The sequence below is a fragment of the Carassius auratus genome, chromosome 32 (genome assembly GCF_003368295.1).
Source record: "Carassius auratus strain Wakin chromosome 32, ASM336829v1, whole genome shotgun sequence".
NCBI classification, from domain to species: domain Eukaryota; kingdom Metazoa; phylum Chordata; class Actinopteri; order Cypriniformes; family Cyprinidae; genus Carassius; species Carassius auratus.
This window is the reverse complement of record NC_039274.1, coordinates 27,450,188-27,477,711: the sequence shown is the minus strand read 5'-3', so window position 1 is coordinate 27,477,711 and position 27,524 is coordinate 27,450,188. Positions and strand designations below refer to the sequence as shown.

General features: G+C 35.0%; 1 protein-coding gene across 4 annotated transcripts in view; it reads left to right on the top strand.

Annotated features, from left to right (window-relative positions):
• Positions 1-27,524, top strand: part of LOC113051986 (A-kinase anchor protein 13-like) — a 63,042-nt gene that overhangs the window by 21,685 nt on the left and 13,833 nt on the right. For 2 of the 4 annotated variants that reach the window (XM_026216198.1, XM_026216197.1), the window contains exons 8-21: positions 1,243-1,325; positions 10,427-10,490; positions 13,760-13,881; positions 16,244-16,527; positions 17,249-17,296; positions 18,123-18,182; positions 19,567-19,753; positions 19,884-19,986; positions 23,270-23,312; positions 23,408-23,516; positions 25,129-25,291; positions 26,397-26,464; positions 26,588-26,639; positions 26,745-26,889. In XM_026216198.1, the coding sequence (XP_026071983.1) occupies positions 1,243-1,325; positions 10,427-10,490; positions 13,760-13,881; positions 16,244-16,527; positions 17,249-17,296; positions 18,123-18,182; positions 19,567-19,753; positions 19,884-19,986; positions 23,270-23,312; positions 23,408-23,516; positions 25,129-25,291; positions 26,397-26,464; positions 26,588-26,639; positions 26,745-26,889 (1,531 nt within the window). The remainder of the gene's footprint in view (positions 1-1,242; positions 1,326-10,426; positions 10,491-13,759; positions 13,882-16,243; positions 16,528-17,248; positions 17,297-18,122; positions 18,183-19,566; positions 19,754-19,883; positions 19,987-23,269; positions 23,313-23,407; positions 23,517-25,128; positions 25,292-26,396; positions 26,465-26,587; positions 26,640-26,744; positions 26,890-27,524) is intronic. The other 2 variants (XM_026216199.1, XM_026216201.1) reach the window with 2 other exon arrangements.

Here is a 27,524-nt window from a genome sequence, read left to right as displayed (position 1 = left end):
GTTTTCTCAAAATATGCATTTAATATAACCTCTATTTTTAACAATTCTCAAATGATTCGTTCGAAGTGTTCTAAGATTCTGTTTCTCTAAACCCCTCCTTTCCGTGAGCCTACTGTGCTCTGATTGGCCAGATGGCCCAGTCTGTTGTGATTGGTCTACCATGTACAGCGCGTGTCGGAAATGATACATCCACGGGATCACAGGATTTTATTCTGCAATAATGTGAAATGCCAGTAAACAAACATTGTAAACACTGTTGATATGTATTTTAATTTCAGTCACTCAACAACAAAATCTTGAAAAATGCATAGACAATTATAAATTATAGTGGTATTCCTTATAAACATTTATTACAAAGGCCAAGGCTATACAACTTTATTTAGAGAGATGAAGTGATAAACGTGGGCTCATGCACCTCTGTCATCAGACACAAATCTAAAATATGTGCATTTTTGTGCATGTTTTGTATGCTTGATGTAAATTGCATAGGTCACTTTGGAATAAAAGTTGCAATATGCATTATTATGCAGTATGCAGTATTTATTGTAGCTCCTACAGTTTTAGTGGTTCAAAAACATTTTTTTTAGTATGAATCCATCAGAAACCAAGATTCCTGTTTAATTTCATCACTGATGAAACAATACAGTTTGATTGTCTCTTGTGACAGTCTCTTCAATGATCAACCAAAATTAAGTAATTCTATTTTTCTGATCCAACATAATGATTAAAAGCAGCCTGTGCATCTCTGACACACACACACACATACACACACACACACGCCTGAGCGAACAGGGTGTATATCATCGTGATTTATGTACATAACAAAATGTAACTTAGCAACAGGTGATGTCATTATGGGATGTCCAGGAAAGTGAAGTTCCAAGACGAGGTCAGCGTCCATTTCCTGAACTGAACTTTCTCCGTTCTCACAGTGACCGAAAAAGTACATTGGTACACCCATGTTTTTAAAAGAGTACTGTTATCGTTGCTGAGTTACGCAACTAAACTAAAATAGCCAGATTTACTATTTCCAGAAATATGCCTGTTTGGTTGATGCTTTTGCAGTGCAGGACATGTTTTTAGTTCATTTATCATGACTCGTATATTCCATTCTTGAGTGTACTACAAATGATGTTATTAAAATAATATATTTTTTCTTCTTTAATTTCACGAACAAATTTATACTGTTTTTTGAACATTAAGATCTCACTGATTTTATGAATTTGAAATGTTCTGTCACAGTGTCGGATGCACGTTTGGAAGATCAGATGGACTTTCAAAGGACAATGTGGCCGGATATCATGGACAAAAATGATGCACTAGTGGTAAGTACTAAACATATAGTGTTTATAGACTTTATATTTAATTTACTACACTTGACTTACGAAAAGAATACGCTGTGGGTGTGTGTTGTGACATTAATGACATCCCATAATAGTTAGCAACTATTAATTTTATTATTATTATTTTTTTTAAATACTGTTTTTGTTACTACCTTGTTTTAATGTATGTTAATAGATGATTTTTACTATTAGGTTTCACTGTTTTTCAGAATCACAAGCCATTTTTGTTTAAAAGAGTTATTTAGTTGTCCCAACAGGACATTTAAATTGATTTCAAACCTTTGTTTTTAAACAGAAATAGCTTCGTGCTTTTTTGCCAGTATCTCTGTCAGTGATATCCTAACATTCATCAGTATTTACAGTTGCTTAGAAGTAAATAATTTTGAACACCGAGCTCCAAATGGGGGCGATATTTCCCTGAAACAACATAAGTTAACGTCCTGTTACTCAGCAGCATTTCGTTCGGGTCCCTATGGTGTCGGGCACATGTATAAGCAATAACAGATGTGGTCCTCCCTTTTATCTTTAGGCCTGCTAGTTATGAAAAGATCTGAGAATTATTATAAACATCTGAATATCCCGAAGTAATATCTTTGGATATGTGGAGCCAGTGCTACAATACAGAACAGAAATACACTACCGTTCAAAAGTCTGATCATATTGTTTTTTTCTTTTCCTATATTATTCATCAATAGTGCATTACATTTATCAAAAGTGATGGTTAAAGACATTTATAATGTTAAAAGATTTGTATAAATAAATAAAAAATCACAAAATTAAATACATACACACAAATTTTGAGCAGCACAACTGTTTTCAACCCTGAATATAATAGGAATTGTTTCCGGAGCAGCAAATCATTATGTGACACTGAAGTAATGATGCTGAAAATTCAGCTTTGCATCACAGGAAGAAATTTCAATTTCAAATATATCAAAATAGAAAATGTCTATTTTAAATTGTAATAATATTTCACAATATTACTGATTTAACTGTATTTCTTTGATCAAATGAAATGAATGCAGCCTTGGTGAACATTAGAGACTTTTGTTGACTTTTGTAGAAACACACTTTTGAATGGTACTCTATATGCAGCCATATGCTCTGGTTTCAGTTTTGTTGGTTTACTCTAAAGTGCTTGCACACACAATGTGATTGTGCTGTTGTTATTCAAGGTAATAAAAAGTTGCTTGTGTGTCTGGGTTCACAGAAACACTAGATGTGGTAGCGTTGAGGCGTGAAGTCCAGAAGCAACGTGGATTTGTTTATTTTGTAAAAGTTCAAATCGAAGCACTAGAGATAGCTGATAGAGATGCATACATGTGAAGCAATTGACGAAACGCAGTTAATTGACTTTTTGGGAGGCACGGTGTATCAGGTTACAAAATGATTATTCACAGCACAGTGTTTTGAGCTGTAGTTTGGCAAGATCAGCCATTCTCCTGTTGGACATTGACAGTTTAATGGCGTGACATCTGGGCCAGCTGTTCATCCACAGGCTTCTTTACATCCGTTTGGTGGAATGGGGGGCTGGGATTACCCTTTTATGTGAACCACAAGTGCTGAAGGCCTTTTACTGCAAATTATAACCAGCCCCATCCTGGCAACACACGAAGCCACGATTTTTATTAGTAGTTTTTTTGCTTATTTGACCTCTGGACATCATGAGCAGATGGAAGAAATCACTAGTCAGTGTTGCTCAGCCTCGTTTCCTATGTTTGTGATTGTGCTCCGGACAAGCTAAGATGCTCTAATTAGAAATTGGTTATTTACGCAATGGCACTACGTTTAACAGGAATATAATAATAATAATAAAATAGCGTAAGTTAGCCGTTGCTGTGTGAGAGTTAACGTACCCGTGTTAAACTGAAATAAGCCAACTAATATGACAGAATTCCTCAAATCCATTTCTAATATTTATTAGATATTAGCATTGCTGTTGCTTTCCCTCCCAAATGATGTCACTTCCTGGAGGATGATGTAATCAAGGACCTGGCTTTGTGAATTCAGGGATGTTACACAACACTAAGAGCATGGGAATATGGATATTAAAGACATAGAAGAAAAACCTTTAAACAATGTGGGTTTTTTCAACTTTTTTAATATACAGTACTAATATAGTATTTAATTATATTTTAGATTTTTTTTCATATATATTTTCTGTTTTCATTGCAATTTTAATTTAAATATGAGTAATTTTTATTTTTATTAGTTATTGTTTTTTATTTCTATTTAGTTTTTATTCATAGTTTTTTTTAAGCTAATTTAGTGCCTCATCTTAAACTAAATGAGAATCAAAAATGTTTTTATCTTTTTTTTCCTCATATTTCATTTCAATGTAAACAAAATATTTTTTTTTTTTTTTTTTTTTTTTTTTTTGCTTTTAGTTTTAGTTAGTTTTAATGTTAACTATAAATAGATAAAAATAAAAAATAAACTCTCAGGAAACCTTTTTTTTTTTTTTTTTTGATCGGAGGAAGAAAAAACAAAAACAGGAAACCATGGAAATTTTCTTTAGACAGTTTTTCATCTTAGTAGGTGCAGCATGACACATTTTCTGCTGATACCAAAGTAAAGAAATGATTTAAAATTCATGTGCACTTAAACCTCAACCAAATAATATAATTTGCATATTAAAGGTACTTCATTGCAGGAATGACCCGTGTGCAGGAAAAGAGTCAATGGGGTGGGATGGGGTGGCAGGCGCAACGAAAGAGGAAAAGAGACTGTTTGCATATGCGAGTGTGTGTGTGTGTGTGAGAGAGAGAGAGAGAGAGGGGAGTGGAGGATGAGCGAGGGAAAGGGGCCGGTCCTCACACAGATGTGAAAGATTAGGAGCGTCTCACTTTTCCAAACGCTTGAGCCGTGGAGATTGTGCCTGTCAGGACCTCATGTGGGAAATAAGCTTTGTTCAGTGTCACGGTTTCTTCTTACGTGTGTTGGAAAGATGTACGAGCGATACAAGCGGAGATATAGTTTTTGTGCCAAAGGAGAGAGAACTGTGGATGTAGTTTTAATCAAGGTAAGAAGATCTGTAAGAAGAAATGTTGACATTCGATGCTGCAGCATCGTGACTATATATGCTTTAAATTGTAGGTTTTAAACTAGTCTCACGGCACAAAGCGTGTACAGAAATGGATTTTTGTCTAATTACTAAATCATTATAAAATGATTGATTGCTTCCATTTTCCTCATTTGTAAGACGCTTTGGATAAAAGTGCTGCTAAATGACTAAATGAGATCTCTGACATTTTACTACAGACATTGCCATCAATCGCAGTTTGAGACATTAATAAATATATACAGCAATCTCACATGGGTCTCCTCAGGAGTTTCAGAACAGATCACAACTGATATCTAATTTATGATCTTTCCTATATACTCAAGTATGACTCTGTACTTATTATAATTGATTTTCAGAAAGTATTGCTAACTTATATGATTTTCCAAGCTAATGTTCATAGAAAGCGTCTGTTCCTGTAGGCCATGTCTGTGCATTTGCAGTCAGCTGTTATTTCTGAACTCTCTCATGTCTTATTTGTTGATTCATAGTTCTTTTGTTGGCTTGACATTCTGCCATTAACACATCATGCCAGACCGAACACTTGTTTTCAGCTGTTTAATGTGGTTCAACAGACACACACACTGAAGCGTTGATCTGCCAGTTTGATCAAACAATGAAGACGTGTGGCTTGATCGGTCTTAACAGTCATTAGCACAGATGTCACTTCTTTCCAAACCTTAAATCCCCAAGCTCTCAGTAAACTATTGAACTATTTGTTTAGTGGCTCTCACATGGCAGTCCATGACTCAATTTCCTCTTTTGAATTTGAATGCCTGTGGTCATAGAGTCACGGAGTCATTTGATTCAGTACAGTTGATTCAGTGAATTTGAAGCCAATATAAATAGAGTTCATAGGTTTATTGTAAATGATTCATCATTGCACATTATTCCAAAGAAGTACAGTACTTGACTTTGTAAAAAATAATTTTTCAGGTGATCGATCCCTCTTGTTTTTCAACCTTTTATCAGTCAACTTATTAAAATTTAAAAAAAAAGTTGTTTTTCAATCAAATTTCATACACTACATTTCAAAAGTGTGGGGTTGGTAAAATGTATTTAATGATTTTGAAAAGTCTCTAATCAAGGCTGGATTTATTTGATAAAAAATACAGGTATATCATGAAATAAAATAAATATTGTTAAATATTATTACAATTTAAATAACGGTTTTCTATTTTACTTTTAAATCGAATTTATTCCTCTAATGCAAAGCTGTATTTTCAGCATCATTCCTCCAGTCTTCAGTGTCACATGATCCTTCAGAAATCATTTTAATATGCTGATTTGCTACTCAAGAAACATTTCTTATTCTTATAAAAGAAAAAAAAAAAACAGTTTTGCAGCTTAATATTTTTGTAAAAACTGATAATTTTTTTCGAGATTCTATGTTAAAAAGAAATTTCAAAAGAACAGCATTTATTTAAAATAGTATTTGTGTTGCTTTTGATCAATTTAATGCATCCTTAATTCAAATAAAATCATTCTGACCCCTAACTATAGCACTATAGTGTATTTCAAAAGTAAAATGTTTTGCAAGTGATCCTAGTGCATTTCTCTAGCCTTCCGTGCTTAATGACTCCTAAAGACTGGATGGCTGTTGGATTGGAGAAATGCCTCTGGGAAAGCTCAGATACAATGTTTTGACTGTAAATGGAGTTTGTGCATGAGTGTGTGCGTGTGTTTGCGCTTACATGTTGAGGTCAGGAACTGCGTGAGTGGAAGGGGCAGCTCAGTTTGGTGACCGTCTGGGAGCCGCTTCTCAAATCCTAACGGTTTCCTTTGGCTCTCAGCCTGGAGAGAATGATGGAGACGGGCCGTCGGCCAAGTGACTTCATAGCGCTGTACCGCAGCTAAAAAATCACCATCTTTACAATCAGCACAAACTAGAGATTTTGAAGCTTTGCACAGTTTGAAGACGCAGGTTTTGGAAACACAAATGGTGTTGTAGGAACAGAAATTAGATTCAAAATGTCCCACTAACTGATTAACGTGGTCTTATCATGCCATACATTTTATCCTTAAGCAGTTGCTTTTGTATTACAGCTTTTTTTTTTTTTTTTATTCCCGCTGCATGCATCGAGAGCCAGCACATGGTCTGTGCTTTTTCAAACCAGATGTGTTTTTATTGGGTAGACTTCTGAATGCTCTGAGCTTGACAGAGTCTGCTGGCATGGCCTTTTTGGTTTCTCCCCTAGCGCCACAAATATGCAGTGAGAACGGCAGCGGTGCCAGATTCTGGAATGGGACACTGGGCCATGTTTGGCTCTAAACAGACTTCAGGGTTTGGGCCTGTGTAATGGATAGCGGTTTGAAGCATCTTTAGAGCATCACAATATATAGTGGTTGACATGTAAGCATGCAGTTTTTTTAGACAGATAGATAGATGGATGGACGGTTGGATGGATTATGGTTTGATTCAAGCACATTTGTTGTTATTCAGTGATTTTGCTAATTGCATTTTGAACTGAGTAAACTAAAATTAACGAGTACTTGATGAATAAACTCCCAGAACCCTAGGGTTAGGAGTCAAACTCTTTAACCACTAGGCCATGACTTCCCCCTTTAAAAGTGTAAATGCCTCTTATATCAATCTTGTTTATATATTTAAATGTCTGTCTCTTTTGCATACAGTACGTATAGCTCAGTGGCAGTTAGAGATGCAAATGTTTATTTTATATTCAAGCTGGTTTGGTTTTTAGTCCCCTTAAGCTGATTCATGGAGTTGCTTTTTGAAACAAAAGAAAGTCTCTGTTACTGTACATACTGAATGCGATTGATAGGTTAAATATGCCATATTTCAGTTATTTGTTTCTGGAGCAGAACTGAACCCTTTTGCCCTATCAGTTTGTGGTCTCCTGCTCAGTCAAACTTTTACATTGACTCAGTATTAATATATTATGGATAAAGTTATTTTTTTAATACTTTAAAATGCAACCGAACACTCTTAACTCGAACACTGTTGAACAAGGATGTATTAAATTGCGCAAAAGTGGCAAGACTTTTACACTTTTACAAGAAATTCTTAAAATAAATTGTGTTCTTGTGAACTTTACATTCATTAAACAATGAAAAAAATGTTTCCTGGTTAACGAATAATAATAAGCAAGTGCAAATCGTCATATTAGAATGATTTCTGAAAGATCATTTGACATTGAATACTGAAGTGAAAATTCAGAAATAAATTACATTATAAAGTATACTGAAATAGAAAACCGTTATGTTAAATTGTAAATAAATTTCACAGTATTAAGCCTCGTACACACCGGAATGATTATCGCACGCTTATCGCCGGTGTTTTTCGACGCGTCTTTTGTGTTTTGTGAAGATCACATTAAATTGTGCAAATTCACTCCCTGACATTAGATGGCACAGAAAAACCACGGGACACATCAAGTCCTATTTGATCTGCAATCCCTCTCCATAACAACTCCCTTTTATTGATTTTTGTAGTCGCTGTTGCGTTATTCGTAAAACCCTTTGTGTTCAGACACCAATGAGACCAGCAGCTCAACATTCATCTTGCCAAGATGCATCTTCTTGGTCTACTTACTTCCTCTTCTTTGTTAGGTATTAAGTGTGCTCGGCAAGACCGCTTTGTGCTTGAGCGCCACCAAGTTGTGTTTTACTGTAACTTCAGCAGCTCTAGGCACGTGAACAAAAGTGCCAATCTCATTGGTCAGCCAGTTTTTAACAGGGCACGTCAAACCAATAAATGAGCCTGAGGCGTTTTTGGCACCTTGTGTTTTTTTGCACCCTTTGTTTAGTCAAGAGGAGAAATGGACCATTTTCTAAGCATAAGAGACTTCTTTCAAAACCATTAAAAAATTCTACCAGACACAAATGGATTGTAATTGTTTTGTGCATAATTTACTATTAATATATTTCCTAAAATCATCTCGCACATGTGATCTCTATACGTGCCGTCTCTGACTCCCTGGACAAATGGATCTGATTTTAGTGTGAACAATGCCTAAGAAGGGATTCATTCATCCAATGAAAACATCTCGCACACTTTATAATTAAATAAACCCTCAACCTATTCGCTCACGGTCTGGCAGCTATAAGTCTCGTTTAGAGTTCTGCCGCTTATGCCTAAACAATACAGCTCTTTTCATTTGTAATCTTTTTCATCTTTTGTTGGCGTTTCAGCCGCAGTGGATGTGTGATATCATCAGTCACTCTGATGGGAACTGCTGTACGGAAAACCCAAAGAGTGTGTGTTTGTGCTCTCTGGCCTGTCTGTAGGCAGGGCTTGTGTTTGGGACAGTGTTCTCCACACGCAGTGCCTTCCCAGAGGCACACAGTGGTTAGTCAGAGCCCTGGCATGAACGTGCTCATCAGTGGAGCGTTGTGCATTGTAAACTGCTTTAAAACTGTGCATGGCCACTTGGTTTTTGAGGGTGTGAACATAATTAGTCCCTGCTCTTGGGTCAAATCAGAAGCCATTTTTTCTCATTCTTGACGTTTTTCTCCTGTATTCCCTCCCTCTAGGGATCTTTCTCTACTCCCTCTAGGGATCTTTCTTTTCTCCACCTTGCATCACCTGGACGACCCTGTAGCTGGGTTATAACAAAGGCAAAAGAGCTTTTCAGTGTGCTTTCCAGCCGAGTGAATAACCGTCAGCGGTGCAGGTCGCTGTAATACAGGCTTTCTGTTGTGGGTGCTTTGTACAGGTTGCTGTTCGTAACATGAGATCTGTGTAAACATTTCCAATATACTGTATTTATTCATATTTTAGTGCCTCAGATCAAAAGCTGACATAGAGAAGGGAAGCAGGCATGAAATTTATTGGGCCTCTTTAGTATAATACAGACTGAAACTGGACTAAAAAAGGTAAGTATGGTATACTAGATACACAAGAACTTTTTTATTTTTAGCACCAAGCCATATGTGACCTGTGTTAGGACTGCTTTGTCTGCTGGTTTGTTTAAAACAAAATAAGAATTGCAAAATACACTCCCTGCTTTTTTTCCCCAGCATCATTACTCCAGTCTTTAGTGTCACACGATCTTTCAGAAATCATTATTTTTATATATATATATATATATATAATATTTCTTATTTTTATCAGTGTTGGAAAAAGGGAATGTCTTTACGGTCTCTTCAATATACTAATACATTTAATGTGTCTTTGCAGAATTAGTTATATATATATATATATATATTCAAAACCATATTTGGTGGAGGAACTGTTTATTTTTCTTCATAATTGTTATTTTAAAATTACACAATAGGGATTTTTTTTTTCTGTTGGCCACCATTTTTTAATGTGTTTTTATATTTGCTAAAAAATAATATTTATATTTTTAATTAAATGTTTTTTTTTACCACAATTTCCTCTTTCCAAAAAAAAAAAAAAAAAAAAAAAAATATTTGCTATAATGTATAACTCCATGTATTCATTTATTTACATAGAAATAAAATATTTCATAGGTAATAATTAAACTTATCTATGGATTAAGGGAGTGAAATCACTGTAGCGCACAGCCTCTCATGGCTAATTGCTTTATTTTACAACATATTCAAACTTAGCTTATCTTATTTGAGCTTTATCTGTTTTATAAGCTGGGTTTTGTAATTGCAGCCATTGTTTCTTCTATGCATTGGATTGAATCCAGCCAGCAGTAGTTTGTTTGGATGTCTGGCTTGTGGGGAGCATCTCAGCATTGTATCCTGATTGCTGAAGCCGCTGTGGTCCCTCAGGGCCGGTGCGAGGTGGTGTGTGGTCTATGATGAGTGAGATGCAGCTGTTATGGGGTCCACAAACCACAGACTGAGCTCTAACCTCATATATGCTGCAGACTCTGAGCGTATGTGAGCAAAGCTGCTGCGTCTGTGGCCTAGGCATTCACTAGAAACCCACGGTTTCATTGACCTTTTCAGCAGTGAAAGAAAATGAAAAAACTCATCAAATTTGAATGCAGTCTGATGTTTATATTTGCTTTGAATATGTTAAACAACTTTTTTCCAGCTAGACAGTCACATGAGTAAGACCATATCTTCCTCTTTCTGTCCCCAGATCCACAGAGACAAAGACGCACTGTGTTCCAGTGTTTCCCAGAAGAGACACAACTTATCCACAGGTAAGATCACACTTCCACGACCTGATATCATGTTGATGGTTATGTCATTTAATGCTTATATTTATCTAGTTGAAGCTTATCCATTTCAGCAGCCATTATTTCAGTCTTCGGTGTCACATGATCCTTCAGAAATCATTCTAATATGCTGATTTGCTGCTCAATTATTAATAATTACTCATTATTATTAATGTAAAAAAAATGCATTCCTTTTTAAATCCTACCCCAGACTTTTCAGTGGTAGTGTAGCAAGGTGTCCACACAATTATTAAGCAGCTCAACCGTTTTCAACTTTGATGATAATAAGAAATGTTCTTGAAATTCTTGAGCAGCAAATCAGCATATTAAAAGGTTTTCTGAAAGATCATGTGACGTAGGTGTAATGGGAAGCTCAGCTTTGCCACAGCAGGAATAAATTATATTTTAAAATATATACATTCAAATAGAAAATGGTTATTTTAAAATATAATAATATTTGTTATATTACTGCTTTTAATGTATTTTCACTATATATTATACGTTTTTGAATGGTAGTGTGTGTTTAATTCAGTACTAAAAAGTTTTCATAACACTTTACAACTATAATTTATTAACATAAGTTAAACTAGTTAACAAACAAACATTGAAAAATACTTCTAATTGTAGTTACATAAAATCAATAATAGTGCCTGATAATATTTAATGTATCTGAACTGACATGAAGTAAAAATAAACAGTATTTGTTATATGTAAACAGATTAATAACCAGTGCAGTAAATAAATTGATAATTTTTAGTAAATTTTAGTTAATGCTAAAAATTTGATAGCAAACTATGGTCTGAAACAGTTAATTAAAATCTAATTATATCAATCTGCTTTTATGTATTTGTGTGCTTTTTTGTGCATATGTTGTAGGTTTGGAAACATGTTAACGTAATTTTCTCTCTGATTCATTTGTGAGTCACGTCGCTCATGCACTTCATGTGATGAGCAGTGTTTTGTGTGGCATGTGTGCCTGCTTATGAGGTTCCTCGACACATAGGATGCTGTCTGTATAGGCTGTAATGTTAGCCACAGTTTCTTTTATAAAAACATTTCCACCCTCTCTTTGACCCTTAGAATTAAACGGGCTGTTTTGATGTTTGTACCTTTAAGACTTCTATACAATATGTAAATGACAATATGTAAATTACTTCAGTTATGATTGGCTTGCTTTCCAGGAAGGCGTAAACTTTGCATTGTAAAAACACGAGAGTGTGTCTACACAGACTGAACCATTTAATTTCAGAAGAGAAAGGAAAAACTTGTTTTCTTGTAGTGAGGTTCTTAAGGAAGTATGATGAATTGTGTGGTGCGCAAGGAACAGAAGATAGTAATGGCAAGTGCTCGTATAGAGGAGCATGAAGGCATTGTTGATCTTTACATGAAACCTTTCTGAAGACTGTTCACCTTTAATACACCAACAGTTTCTGGTATAAAAAAGAGAGATGCATTCAAATGCATGAATGCATTCAAGCCGCAAACATGAGAGAAAAAGAGAGATTTCCTGTTTAATGAAAAGTGTATTTGTACTATAGGTTTTTTTTTTCACCAATTGTGAACATAAGTGGCATAACTTGCTTTTTTCAGTTAGACTACCCTGAATGGATTGTCTTAAACACACAACTTTTATCCCTTATCACTGATCACTGATGCGTGTTTGTAAATGCAGGAAGTGGGTTGAGATTTATTAATCACTTCCTTGCAATCATCAAACATTTTTAAACATTTAACAATGTAGCAATATAGGTGCATGGTTTCAGGTTTGTCACAGTGCTGTGTTTTAAAACCATGCAAAAAATATTTTTTTTAAATACATATATTTTTATTTACATTTTTTTCATTAACATGCTAAACATATTGTTCCATTATATTTGTATTTAATTATTCAATTAATTTTTATTGCTTAATTTTTTCTTTTTTATTTACTATTCATTTTTAACCTTTTTATTATGCAGCAAAATGTTTTAATTTCATTGCATTGCATTGCATTTCTTTGTGGTGCGTTGCATTGCATTGGAATTTCCAGGAACTGTAACAGGAGAAATTCCATTTTGAACATCACATTCTAGTTGCATGGTTGCAGTTTCATCAAATTACAATGTTTTTAAAACCAGCTGAAAAATATGACTATTTTAAACTTAATTTACTTTTTTTTTTTTTTTTTACGTGCCAAGATATTGTTCTTTTTATTTTTTGCTCCTCTGTTTTTAATAACATGCAAAAAAAGTATTTTACATTTACATGAACATTTATGCATTTAACAGACACTTTTATCCATAGCAACTTTGTTATGTACAGTAAGTTCCTGTGGCTAAGTGGTAGAGAATTGCGTTAGCAACGCAAAAGGTTGTGGGTTTGATTCCCAGGGAACACATGTTAGGTAAAAAATGTTTGCCTGAATGCACTATAAATCGCTATGGATAAAAGCGTCTGCTAAATGCATAAATGTTAATTTTTAATTTTAACTTACATTGCATTGAGGCATTTAGCATTAAAAAATTATGAGAAATCATATCAAAAACATACTACAAATAACCAAATTTAACTTGGATTATATATAGATACGAAACACAGAATCTTTCTCAGGTGCCTGTCATGACCTGTGTGTTTATGTTGTCAGTTGTTTATCTGCAGCTGAGGTAATGACGCTTGCTTTTACTTTAGCATTGAGAGCAGACGCGTAGAGAAAGGGCAACTGTAGCGGTCCCAGCGAGTCCCCTCCTTCACATCCCAAAACATGGAGCCACCTGTGTGGTGTGCGACAGCTGATGAAGCTCACACCCTCATGACAGATCTGATCCCAGCCTTCACACTCACTCTCTTTAACACACTTTAACGCAGTGAGTGTGTTGCACTTTAAAAGACTAGAAGAAAGCGAGAGAGGGAGGGAAACAGGCGGTATTTTTCTAGGTTATGGAATCTGTTGAGGTTTATCATGATGGTTTTGTCTCCCTCGTGAAATGGTTTTGTTACCCACGCGGCGGTATGGTACTGAGAGACGCTTCAGATGCTTCTATCAAGATAGTCAGACTTTGCTGTCGTGAACACATGTGCTGTTGTACAAAGATCTGTTCTGAAGAGGACATCACATGTTTTGTTTAAGAGGACATTGGGCTTCAGTAAGAGAACTTCTTTGGAGACTTTTATGATAGACTTTATCTGGATAAACAAGCTATTTTAGCACGCTGCTTTTTATAGTAAATGCTATAAATTTGTCTGTCATCATGTGAAACTGTGTGTGTTTGTTGCAGAAAGTTCGCAGTATCCAGAGTTTTACACTTGCAACTCGGAAACAGTCACGTTTCGGGACTCAGGAAGCGATACAGATGGATTTCTCAGTCCTGACACTGGAGAGGAAAACATCTTCAGAAAGGTGAGCAAAATCATTACATTTTTGGAAGAAATGTGCGTTGTTTGTTATATGGTTGCTTACTGCTTAAGTCTTTGGTATTTTTGTCCATATATATGGCTTGATTGTCTCTCTCAGTGTTTATTTTATTATATTTTATTTTATTTTTCCAGCGGGCAAAATAATTGGACTGCTTATTTTGAAAGTGAATAGAGCACAACTAGCTGCACACATGTGAGGTTTCATTCGTGTCTGCACAAGTGTGCAAGATGACTCATGTATAAAAGTTTAATACCGAGGTTTAACAGCTTTGAAAAGTCCCTAACTTGAAACATGAGGAACAGTAAAAGCGATTGCTTATCACAGGGGATTTAAAATATTTTCATGCCATGGACCTCCAGATGTGATGATCCCCTTGATTTAAAGTGAGTTACAAATTTTAATGCAATATAAAGAGATATGTATACTATAAAATATTTCAATTTAATTTTAATTTACTTTAATTTAATTTAATTTTATTATTTTTTTTCTCTGAACATTTCTCTGGCCCATCTTGCACCGACTAAAAGCCCTGCTTTTACAAAAAAACACTAATAACCACTTAATGCGGAAAACAAATTCAGAAGTATGATACATATCCGGTGATGAATGCAGAATTGGTAATTTTGTGTGTTCATGTGAGCACTAGGGTTTTTGTTAATTTTGAGGACACCTAAATGTTAAAACCCTCTAGAGGTTTTTTTTTTTTTTTTTTTTTTTTTTTATAACTAGGTCACGTGTCTATAAGTTCTCCAGTACCCTTTTTTAAACCTCTTGCACACTCGCACACACACTTACAAACCACCCCCTCTGCTTCCTCACACACACGCTCAATAGAAGCTATTTCAGGGGTGCATGAATAGAGGGCTTTCATCCCCCCTGAACACAGACGAAAAACCTCAATGTGTGTCAGAAGCTCAAATCCTCTTCACCTTGTCTCTCCAGCGCTCGGTGCAATAGACTCATCAAAACCTCACACCAAGGCGGCTCACAACTGCTTTAAGTTTAGGTGTGTGAGAACATAGGATACGGTTTGTGTGTGTCATAAGATGCCTGGATGGATGAAAATAAGGAGTCTGTGAGTGTGTGTTGGTGTGTAGACGTCTTGGTCGGTCTAGCAGACTCATTTCACCCTGGTGATGATTCAGTGACATACTTTTTTCACTTTAAAGTGACAGACAGCAGTCTGAGAGATGCACACAAGTTTGAGGCAAACAAACGCTTACAGTTTAGGTATACTTCAGACGTGAATCAGTTTTATAGAATACATTTGAGGAAATAAATAAAAAGCTATATAAAGGAGAAAAAATGCTAATAATACGATGATATTATTGCTCTGTTCAATTTTGAAATGTTCTCAATGCAAACTTCAAAATTTAGTCTTCAATATTACATTTCATATAGAATTCAAAAGTGAATCAAAAATAGGTCATGAGGTCAGGATTAGTTTTGTTATTGTTACCTAAAACTAAAAAAGATAAAATATAATTTTTAGATTAAAAAAAACTACATTTAATGAAAATTAGAAATGTTACCTTTGCAACTAACTGAAATACTAAAATTACTATCACTAAAACTTAATTAAAAATAATTTAAAGCTAAATAGAAATACACACCGACACACACACTATATATTAGATGATAAAACAAAATATAATTTAATAATAAAAATTTTAAGAAAAACTTTAAAAAAGTATATACTAAAATATCTAAAATTGAGATAAAAATAAATGAAAGGTAAATAGAAAGAAGATCCAGGGAGGGGAAATATATATACATCTTTATTCCATGTAACAAAAACAAAGCAAAAATTTTAGATTGAAAACTTAAAACAAACTTTTACAAATATTAGAGATGTTGCCTAGGAAACTGACAAGTTGACAAAATCTGAAATTAACTGAATAAAAAAAATTGATTAAAGCTAAATAGAAATATATAAAACGAGAGGGCGCTCTATAGACTACAGGGGAACTGAGCAGCATAGAGCGCCCTCTCGTGGCGGTAGACGGTAATGTTTTCTCTTGGTTAATTTCTCTTGGTTCATGTCAAATTAATTTTGATAAATAAGTCGCATCTGATTATAAGTCGCAGGACCAGCCAAACTATGAAAAAAAAAAGTGAGACTTATAGTCCGGAAAATATGGTACTTAGTTAAATACTCTCAGTAGGATTTTTGGCAGAACAAATGCTTGAGCTTTTTAAGTTTTTTTTTTTTAATTATTATTTTTTTGTTTACGAGACATAGCCAGGTTTTATAGCACAGTAGTGCTTTGTTGTGCTGAATAATTTCATCTGTCTTAACAAAGTCTGTTAGTTAATTTGTGTCTGATTGGTGTTTATTGCTCAGGGGCACGAGGCTGTAGGTGGAGGCGACAGCACGAGCGAGGTGTCTGTCTCATGCTCCTCCACGGACGACACGGCCAGCGTGGGACATCCCAGCTCCTCGGCCGAAAGCTCTGAGGAGGTGCGGCAAGGAGGAGAGGCAGAAGAGGAGGCCAAAGACAGGCTGACGGAGGTGCCACTGCCTGCCTCTCTCTGCCGGTCCACCGTACGCTCCCTCTCTCCATTACGCAGACACAGCTGGGGTCCTGGGAAGAACCAGGGAGGGGAAGAAGAAATGAACCAGCGCAGGTACACGAGGAGATGTTGATGATGCTAAAGCTTGTTCTTAGGAACATTTATTATTTTTCAGCTCTGTGAAAACGGAGTACGTCAGTACGTCAATTAAAATAAAATATTATTTAAAAGATAAATATCATGTTTTTTTAATGGTTTATTTAAACATCATAATATTATCTGTTGTATTGGTTTTAATTTATAATGATATAATAAAAATTCTACAGTAGTTAAGAAATAAGACACATAAAATGTAATGTGCTTAATTGTCATAATGTTGCAATGCAAGACGAATCTTAACGATCCTAATATACAAACAGACCACAACTGAAAAGTTTACATATTTACATAACTCTATATTTGGTTTTCAGAGTCACATGAGCCTTAAGAAATCATTCTGATATGCTGATTTTGTGCTTAAGAAATATTTTCACTTATAATACATTTTAACGCATTGAATTAACTCCCGCTCAGAACGCACTGAATGCTAATGCATTAGCACTTTAAACATGACATGCTGTGAGAATGACATCGCTCACACTTCTCATCATGTGACACCCTTTTCTCACCTCGCTCTTCCCTTTGCTCTTCATTTGCATTCTCTCATTTTTGAGAAGTAATTTCATACTTTACTAGTTTTACTTTTACCTCTCAGAGACTCTTATCATACAGATCTTTGAAGTCAAAGTAGGTTAATCTTTCATATTTTCATGTCATCTCATCTTTTCATTTCCAGTTCTGTACGAAGTACAGGAGAGAGAAAGCCTGTGTTTTACAGAAGAAGGTATCATATTTTCGTTTATAATCTTTATTTCAAGATCTTCATTAGTATCTGAAATCAATATAAATTCCCATTTCCATGCATCACAGTAATGAATATTTGACAATGAAACCCAATTTTTTTTATGTTTTTGAAATAAAAAAAACTGTTCATTTTCTCCATACTCCCCCCCCCCCCCCCCCCCCCCCAGTTAATAAACCCAGTATGTATGCATGTATTTGTTTGTTTGTTTAAATCACTTGTATATTTTATAATTCATTTATCATTTTTTTATTTGTTTATAATTTATTCATTTTTATGTATTAAATATTTGTTTTTTACATTTTATTTTCTGTTAAATATATTTGATATATTATCTATATATCTATCTATCTATTAAAATTATTTAGCTATATTATTCATTATATTTATTCATTTTTATTGTTTATTTACTAATTCATATATATATATATATATATGTATGTATATATATGTATGTATGTTTGTGTGTGTGTGTGTGCGCGTTCATTTATATTAAATAGATTTTATATTATAATTTCCATGCTGGCATTGCATAAATTGCAATACTGGCGATGGAAATTAAACCCATACATTTTTTTTAATATATGTTTTGCCCCCCATCTGTCCCCCCTCCCCCCAAAATAAGAAGATTTTATGGAGAAAATGAATAGTATTTTAACTTCTGGAACCCTACTGTTGTGATCTATAGGAGCGTAATAATCAACCCAGTATCTTTCATCAAACTGTTAACTGAACAAATCTTCATTTTTCCGCTCTACTACTCCTCTAACTGGTTTGTGCCCTCTGACGCCCCCTATATTTTGTCCAGTCTGAGCTGGTGCCCCAGTGAACCCTGTCGAGAGCTGGAAGAAATTAGAGAGCTCATCAGGTACTGCAAGTGTACGACTGCGTTGTGTGCAAGCTTCCTGTAAATCCAACCGAAGAGCCAACCCCTCTGACTTGCACAAAGAGCTTTTGCATCAACATTTGCATTACCTGTTTGTCAGAGCAAAGTGAAACGTTTGTTTAGGCCTTATTCTGTGCTGCTTCAGTCAGCCTCTGCGAAGCTTAGAGAAATGATGGCTTTTGAAAGTTAGACGTGTTCCTTCAGAGATACATAGGAGGGGCTTTTTGCGGTGTAGTTTTTGTTGTAGCTTCTTTTGTTGTTACGTGATGACTAATATTGTTGTACTCGAAACTGCTCTGAATGTCAGGTAAGCGGATGTTTGTAACAAACCTGCTTCAGATTGTGGCACCGAAATGTTAAATAAATATTGAATATGCCTGATTTAACTTGACTACAATAGTTTACACCAATTAAAGCTATGTTTAAGTGTCAGATCAGTAAGACGTAATCATCATTTTCACTTTCAGTGTAGTTTGTTTTTTGTTCATTTTCTTACTATTCCATTTATCCATTTTGAGGTTTAAAATAATTGTTATCTCGATACAGCTGGAAATATTCTAGCCACCTGTATGTTCACATATATATTTAGCATCCTAAAACACTTCTCAGTTTGCCTTGGTTTGCTATTGTGCTACTCTGTGTGCAGCTTTGAGCTTTTTTTGAGCTTTGAGTCTTGGTGTCTCATACTAACAGCAGCCATTCTGTTGAAATTCACTATTTTGGTGTGCTAGATTGAACAGAAATAGCTTAAATCTGTGAACTTTTCATAGTCTGAAAACCACCCACTACATTTCAATAATGCACTTTTTGAAGATGTCCAAATGGGTTCTTTAAATTAACTTCTTAAAGCATAAGAGTCATTATAATGTAAAATAAATAAGTTCTGATTCATTTTTGGATGCTACTTTGGTGCGTTTAGTGTAAAATCAACATGCACTTTGCATATTTTGCATCTTGTTTGCTGGTAGTATACAAAAAAAAAGACGTGTATGCCTTTTTGGGTGAAAAAGAAATCATGTAAACAAAATATTTATTTTGATGTGATATACAAATCTGTGAGGGACAGATGTGATGATCAACAGGTACAAAACAGTATTTTCCGCACACGCTCAGCTTTGCTTTCTTTTGTATCACTTTAAATAAGGCGACTCTCAAAGTCTTTCTTTCTTTCTTTTATTTTTATTTTATTTTACATATTTATAATTATTTTTTATAATTATTTTTTTTTAACTGTTATTATGTATTATATTCTATTTTAAATTGTTTTTACTTTTTTAAATTCTATTCATGCATTTTTTTTAATCATTTTTTTTTTCTTTTTTCTTTCTTAGTCTAACTTGGTTCTTTATGGTGTGTTCTGTTGCAGTTATAGTTTGGAGGGTCTAGCAGCAGGGATTGAGGATGGCAAACGTTGGATACCGCAGTCCGGAGGTCCATCCACACATCAGCGAGGGGTTCAGAGGCAGGAAAGTGAGGAGAGGGGCTCACTGATGTCTCTCACAGAAGAAGGTCCTGAGTCTGATTTGGGAGAATGCAGCATACCAGCTGGTCAGGTGAGCTATCTAAAAACCATCTTCTCCAAATCAGGACATTTAGGTTTATTTGACGCCAGCATGAAACAACCTGAGCTACTTGTTTTACTTCTGTAACTTTATCACTGAGCATCTGAGTTTTTGATTTCAGAAATCAAGGAAGTATCATCAGTTCAGACACAGTGGTCCATCTGTGACCCTCCCCCTCAAAAAATCAGTCTCTATGCTTTCCATCAGCCAACGGGACATAGATGGTAAGTAAAGCTGCTTTATTTCCATTTCTTTTCTCAGTTTCTGGCTTTTAGAGATTGAGCTATAGTTAGAAACATCTTTTGGTGTCAGATTGTTCTACTTAATTCCTTGTTTCAGAGGTTGTACACAAACAGGTGGTATCAATATAACATCATTTGTTTTCCTCATCTGGTTTGTGTTAGTTGTCCTCCACCCCTTTCTCAAGCCCTTAAATCATCTGGTTTAATAAGTACTTGCTCTGACTTTTCCATCCCCAATGCGGCCGCCCAACGATAGGAAGAATTCGACGAAAGAGGCAGATCTCATTTAAATTCAAGCTTTCACCACTCCTCCCCAAATCTAAAAGTGTCTTTGCTGTCACCTCTTCATCTAGTGATGAGGAGGACATCATAAGTAAGTTACAGTAAGAACTGGATAATAGCATCTTCAGTGTAGTGACCTCCAGCATCTCATCCCTAGACGATGTCCTGTGATTCACAGCAGATGTAGAGATAGATGAAATATGTTAGTCACACTCGAAACCTGTCCCTCTAATAAATAAATAAATAAATAAATAAATAAATAAATAAATAAATATATATATATATATATATATATATATATATATATATATATATATATATATATATATATATATATATATATATATATATATATATATATATACACACTCAGTTAATAAATTAAAAGTATGATCCTCCATATAAAAGAGTGCTATCATACAGGTGCATCTCAATAAATTAGAATGTTGTGGGAAAATGTATTTATTTCAGAAATTCTACTCAAATTGTGAAACTTGTGTATTAAATTTGGTGCACACAGACTGAAGTAGTTTAAATCTTTTGGTTCTTATAATAGTGATGATTTTTGCTCACATTTAATGAAAACCCACCAATTCACTTTCTCAACAAATTAGAATATTGTGACATGCCATATGTCCAGAGAGACAATCATTGACACCTTTCACAAGGAGGGTAAGCCACAAATCATTGCCAAAGAAGCTGGCGGTTCACAGAGTGCTGTATCCAAGCATATTAACAGAAAGTTGACTGGAAGGAAAAAGTGTGGAACAAAAAGATGCACAACCAACCGAGAGAACCGCAGCCTTATGAGGATTGTCAAGAAAAATCGATTCAAGAATTTGAGTGAACTTCACAAGGAATGGACTGAGGCTGGGGTCAAGGCATACAGACGTGTCAAGGAATTTGGCTACAGTTGTCGTATTCCTCTTGTTAAGCCACTCCTGAACCACAAACAAAATCAGAGGCTTCTCAACTGGGCAAAGGAGAAGAAGAACTAGACTGTTGCTCAGTGGTCCAAAGTCCTTTTTCCAGATGAGAGCAAGTTTTGTATTTCATTTGGAAACCAAGGTCCTAGAGTCTGAAGGAAGGGTGAAGAAGATCATAGCCCAGGTTGCTTGAAGTCCAGTGTTAAGTTCCCACAGTCTGTGATAATTTGGGGTGCAGTCTCATCTGTTGGTATTGGTCCACTGTGTTTTTTGGAAACCAAAGTCACTGCACCAATTTACCAAGAAATTTTGGAGCACTTTGTTTCCTTCTGCTGACCAGCTTTTTGAAAATGCTGATTTAATTTTCCAGCAGGATTTGGCAACTGCCCACACTGCCAAAAGCACTAAAGGTTGGTTAAATGACCATGGTGTTGGTGTGCTCACCAGACCTGAAACCCAGAGAGCATCTATGAGGTATTGTCAAGAGGAAAATGAGAAACAAGAGACCTAACAATGAAGATGAGCTGAAGGCCACTGTCAAAGAAACCTGGGCTTCCAGACCACCTCAGCAGTGCCACAAACTGATCACCTCCATGCCACGCTGAATCGAGGCAGTAATTAAAGCAAAAGGAGCCCCTGCCAACTATTGAGAACATGTACAGTAAATTAACATACTTTCCAGAAGGCCAACAATTCAATTGAAATGTTTTTTTTTTTTATTGGTCTTATGAAGTATTCTAATTTGTTGAGAGAGTGAATTGGTGGGTTTTTGTTAAATATTAGCCAAATTCATCACAATTAAAAGTACCAAAGACTTAAACTACTTCAGTCTGTGTGCACTGAATTTAATACACTAGATTCACAATTTGAGTTGAATTACTGAAATAAATCAAATTTTCCCTGACATTCTAATTTACTGAGATGCACCTGTACTGTATGTAGTCATACACTAAAAATATGTGATCAAAACTAATTTTCAGTATTGACCAAAATAATTGAAGCTAAAATCATTGACCAAAACTATTAGCATTACTTTAATGATATATTTTGATTGTATCGCCATTTATTTCAATACACTACAACTAGTTAACAGTATGAACGCACTTCTCCGTGACCAAAAATGAAGCTAGAGTAGCAATATATACAATTTGTTCAGCTGAAATGTAGAGAGGCAGCTTGGTGACAAAAACTTTCCTACGACTGGCTTAATTTATCACCTAATGAGAACATAACACCCTGGAAAACATTGCCTACTTACACAAATTTAATTACCAACATTTTATTCTCAGTTTCAGTTTTCATTAAAACGTTAATGTTGGTTTTGAAAAAAGAAAATATGCTGACTATATAAACTAGGCAATATTGCGTAACTTTGTACTTTTTCAAAAATAGCTGTTTCAGGTATGCAGATCATGTCTTTTCATGAGGTGGCAAAAAAAAAAAAAAAAATCAGGCAAAGTAAAAGTATCATCAATAGTGTATATCAATATTGTGAAAATATTGAGAGATACATTTAGCTATATCACCCAGCTCTAATGGCACTTGCTTTTGGAGTTTGAGAGCTAAGGTTCACTAAAAATAAAAATTCAATTTAATCAACTTATATTATATATTATATATATATAATTTTATTTTATTTTTGTGAATTAACCATTTAATATAGTGTTGTTTTTGCCATTCAAGTGGATTGGACATGGTCATATTCTGAACTAGCCCTATCTTACTACCCCTGCCTTTATATTTACAATCATATTTAGATATTATTGTGAGAAATTCCCCAGCATTTTTTATTGATTACCCAAAAAAGTGTGTGTGTGTGTGTGTGTGTGTGTGTGTGTGTATAAATAGAAATAAATAAATAAATATATATATATAAAATATAGAGTAGCATGTTTATTGCACCATTTCCTTTTAATCTGGTTGAATTGCTTGACCTAGCACTAACTCTTACTGCAAAAAGATGATTTTGCATGTGTACGTAAATCAGGCTCTATCACTGGGCACGAAGGCTGTTTGTTGTTGGCGAAGCTAATTTGAATCCATCATTGTACTTATAGGCATGACGTCATTCACCAGTGCCACCAGCTCAATGGGATACAGGTCGGACACCCATGACTATTTTGGCTCACTTCATTTAGGCATTTGTGGAAACAGAGTATTGTATTCATTTATATCTTGATTTTTTTATTTTTTAGCATCACAGAGGAGGAACCTGGTCCTTTAAGAGGAGATTTTGAAAAAAATACCACCAAAGTGAGCCGGACGTTCAGCTACTTGAAGAACAAAATGTACAAGAAGGCCAGAGTATGTCAACTTTTGTTGTCAAGTTTTTTCAGTTTACTTCCTTTATACCAGTAATGTAGATTAGATCATCTTTTTCATTCATACTGATGATTGGATGCAAAGTCAGTCAACGTAAGACAGGAATTTACCATGGTACTAAAATGAATGAAGAAGTAAATGGTGTCAGGTTCTTTCTGAGCATTAGAGGAAATAAGACAGGAAGAGAAGGCACGGTAATGTTTCATTCTTTAATGTTAGCTCAGCATTTTAGCATTTTAAAGGGCCAGTACCTTATTTACAAACTGCAGAGACATAATGGGAAGAGGCACAGATTTTTTTATTTTTAGGCTACTTTGCATATATCATTTCAGAATTGACATCCTATTAATACTCTAAACTTCCCAAAAGTCAAGATATTTTTGGCCTAGTTTCACGTTTACACATTTTGTGCTTTGTAAAATAAAGCATTCAAATCAATTTAATACTTTACACATTGAATTTATACCCTGAAAGGCTTTCGTCTATCGGCTAGAAATGTTTTCATAAGGGTGTTTTTACACCAAAACGTACAGATTTCATCAGCACGTTGCCGTTCTTAGACCAGCAATGACCGTGTAATAAAAAAGGAAGTAAGAGTCACAGCACCTCCCAGCTCGGGTTGAGTCACTTCCTCCCGAATCTGAGGTGATGCTGAACTTGTTGTCTCGGTAGAGAGTCTTGCAAAGGCTCTGCCTCCTACAGTAATGTTATATAGAAAGTTTTGCGAGGTGCAGGGCCGCTATCAGAAGATAAGGACCTTGAAGGGAGAAGAGGTAAGCCAAATCTCAATCGCTGCTTTTGACGAGAGCGATGATTTGTCCCGTTGACTTTTTGTTGTGTATCTTCTGTTCACACTTCTAGATGTTCACGTTTTCTGAACTCCTTAGTTGCCTAACAGTGACACGCTCACTGTTTATTTGTCACAGCGATGGTCTTTTTAGTGCATTTCATCCACACCTGACACATTATTGACGGTTGTTTAAAAAAAGATACATATTTATAACCGTGTGCAATTTAAATGAATATTTAAAGTTTAGAATAAACCAGATGGTATGTTACTTTTGCTTTTTATTGCCAAAAATGGTTGTTTCTATACAGTTGCTTAACTGGAGGCCTGTTTTAATAAGCAGGAAGCTGAACTTTGTTACAGGAGAACTTGACAACAATTTAGAGGATGTTTATGCACAACTGTCTGAATCACAATGAAAATGCACTCAGTTTGAAATGACATCGCACCTTTTTTTCTTTTTTCTTTTTTTAATATATTACACAAATTAGCAGCTGTGGATAATAGGGTTTCCAACTAAAGGTCCTTCTCTTGTTTAGCATACTTATCAGCTCTGATCTGGGGTGCTCATCCTTTAAAATGTTGTCCTGTAAAGTTTAGTAATGGCAAACAAGCACCTTGTTTAAGAACGTGACGACAGGTTGGTGCAGTAAATTACTTTGCAGAAATGCTATTAAAGAAAACGATGAGCAGTTTGAGTTGATGGGTTTAAACTAAAGTAGCTATGATGGGCATTACGGTGCCTGGCATATTTAAGCACCGAGTCTGTCGCCTATTGTAATATTTCTTATTCCTTTTCTGGCACAGGAAAAAGAAAAGGAAAAGAATCGGGAGAAAGTCCGAGAGGCCAAAGAGAGAGAGAAGAAATCAGTGAATGGACACGTGTTCAGCACGTCAAACTTGCTGCATCCAGCTTTGTGCCAGCAATGCAACAAAACCCTCAACACTAAAGATACTGTCAGCTGCACAAGTAAGAAGCCATTCGGCATTGCACCTCTGGTATTAACCGCCGTTTGAGTTATTTACTCCCTTAAACTAGATTTCACATGCAAAGACATTGTGTAGTATAATCGTTTATTACCTTTATTTGTACAGTGCTTATTTTGGGTACAGACAAAGCAGTGATAAATAGGAAAAATAGCAGAATCATGTGTAGTATGTGCAGGACACATATAATATCTTTTGATTATCAGTATGAATACAGAATAGAAATGCTAAGGGGGTTTAAAGATGTCTGAACTGATGTGTCATGTATTTCAAAAGACTCGTTGCTTAAAAATAGGAAGCAGTTTTTGGTAACATTGTTCACTTCCTCATGGAGCTGCTGAAGAGAAAAACGTATTCATGTAGGGGGAAGTCTTTGTTGTATTGTTTTATTCCTTTCCCTCCTCTTTGTTTGTTTGATGCTTTTTTACATTTAGGTGTATAAATGTCCCGTAAGTTTCTCGATGAATTTATTTAAGCATCTGTCCATAGCCTTCTAGACCAACCAATACTGTAGATCTATATAAAAATAACACAATAAATAAATAAAAATGATATAACATACAGTAATGGCAATTATTTAAAAAAAAAATTATGCTAAGAAGAAATAATAAACAAAGAAAATATGCTGTTTAATTAATTCCGATCACACATAATTAGTTCTCTCATGGGGTTTGAAAGTGTTGTTGTGTTTACTAATGCTGTATTTTCTGCAGGAAGCATCTGAAGATCATTGTGGTTAGATTCTTGCTCTTAGAGAGAGAAGTGTGTTTCTAGAGCTTGTTGTCATGTTCGTGGGCTTTAATTTGTGTGCTTGGTGGAGTTTCCTTACTGGAAGGAATTCCTAAGCATAAGCCCAACTGTCTTTACCACTTCGACCATGAGCCAGATTAGCAAAATAGCAAACATAGACCTCCAGCTACATCAGTCCCTTGTGTTTGGTTATGGACATGAAGTCTCTGCAAAGAGAAAAAGCTGTGTTTATGCTTGGGTAGCAAACTGAAATATTATACTGCAACGCTGTAATATAGCATCTTTATCAAAGAAGTGAGTACTTTCCTAATGTGTTCTTTTGACGTGTGTTTATGCAGATTGCAATGTGAGAGTTCACAAGAGTTGTAGAGAAAACATCCCAGTTTGTCCCAAAAGCAGAATGCAGGTATAATATGTTTTTGTTTTTTATTCTAAAATGTACCATATTCTTTCAGTTACATGTCAAGAAAGGTGTTTGCCTTGTCTTCTGTTTAAAATATCTTCCTTTTTTCTGTTTCGTAAACAACAGTTTGCTGTACCAGAGTCCACCAATATGCCTGCCGTCACTCTACGAACAAAATGTGGGTTTGTTGTTTTTGTTTCTCTTTGTATAGTCTTATTTTTTTTATGGCAGCTGATCTTAATGTTGCATGTGAGTTATTATTTTTGTGTGTGTGTGTGTGTAGCGTCCACAATGCGGGATCGTCCCTGGTCTGCTATCTTTTCTCCAGAGGAGCATTCGGTGATTGCCCCGTCCAGACGAGCCACCAGTATTATGCCCTTCCACGGCAGCAACCTCTCGAAAAGCATGTCCATCAACAACATTGCAATGTTAGTTCCTAAACACATATACCAACAAGTATTCTATGTTTTAACTGAGAATGAAATTACTGTATATGTTTGTAATAGTTATCTCAAACTACAACTATGAAAAATCATTCTGTCTGAAATAAACCTAGTTAAATATAGATTAATATTTTACATTTTTTTTTTTACATTTTTTACATTAATATGATTTACATTTATGTACTTAGCAGACGCTTTTATCCAAACTGACTTACAGTGCATTCAGGCTATATTTTTCCCCCTGGGTATTGAACCCATGACCTTTTGCTCTGCTAACACAATGCTCTACCACTGAGCCAAACTTAAGTAAAACTAAACTAAAATTACTCAAACTAAACGGAAATAAAAATAAGGTAAAGCTGAATCAAAATATTTCCAAAATAAATAAATATAAATGCTAATTCAAAATCTAAATAAATACTTTAATAGTAATATAATGATACTAAATTAACACTGCACAGAATATGCTGCTTCCTGCCAACTATTATGAAAAGATGGCTATGAAAATGTACAGTATAATAAATTAAAATTACCTCAGTGTGGGGATCAATTTTGGCTATGAACCAGTTTCTTAGTAGTATACATATTACTGGCATATTGTCGGTTTATTAGAAGTAATA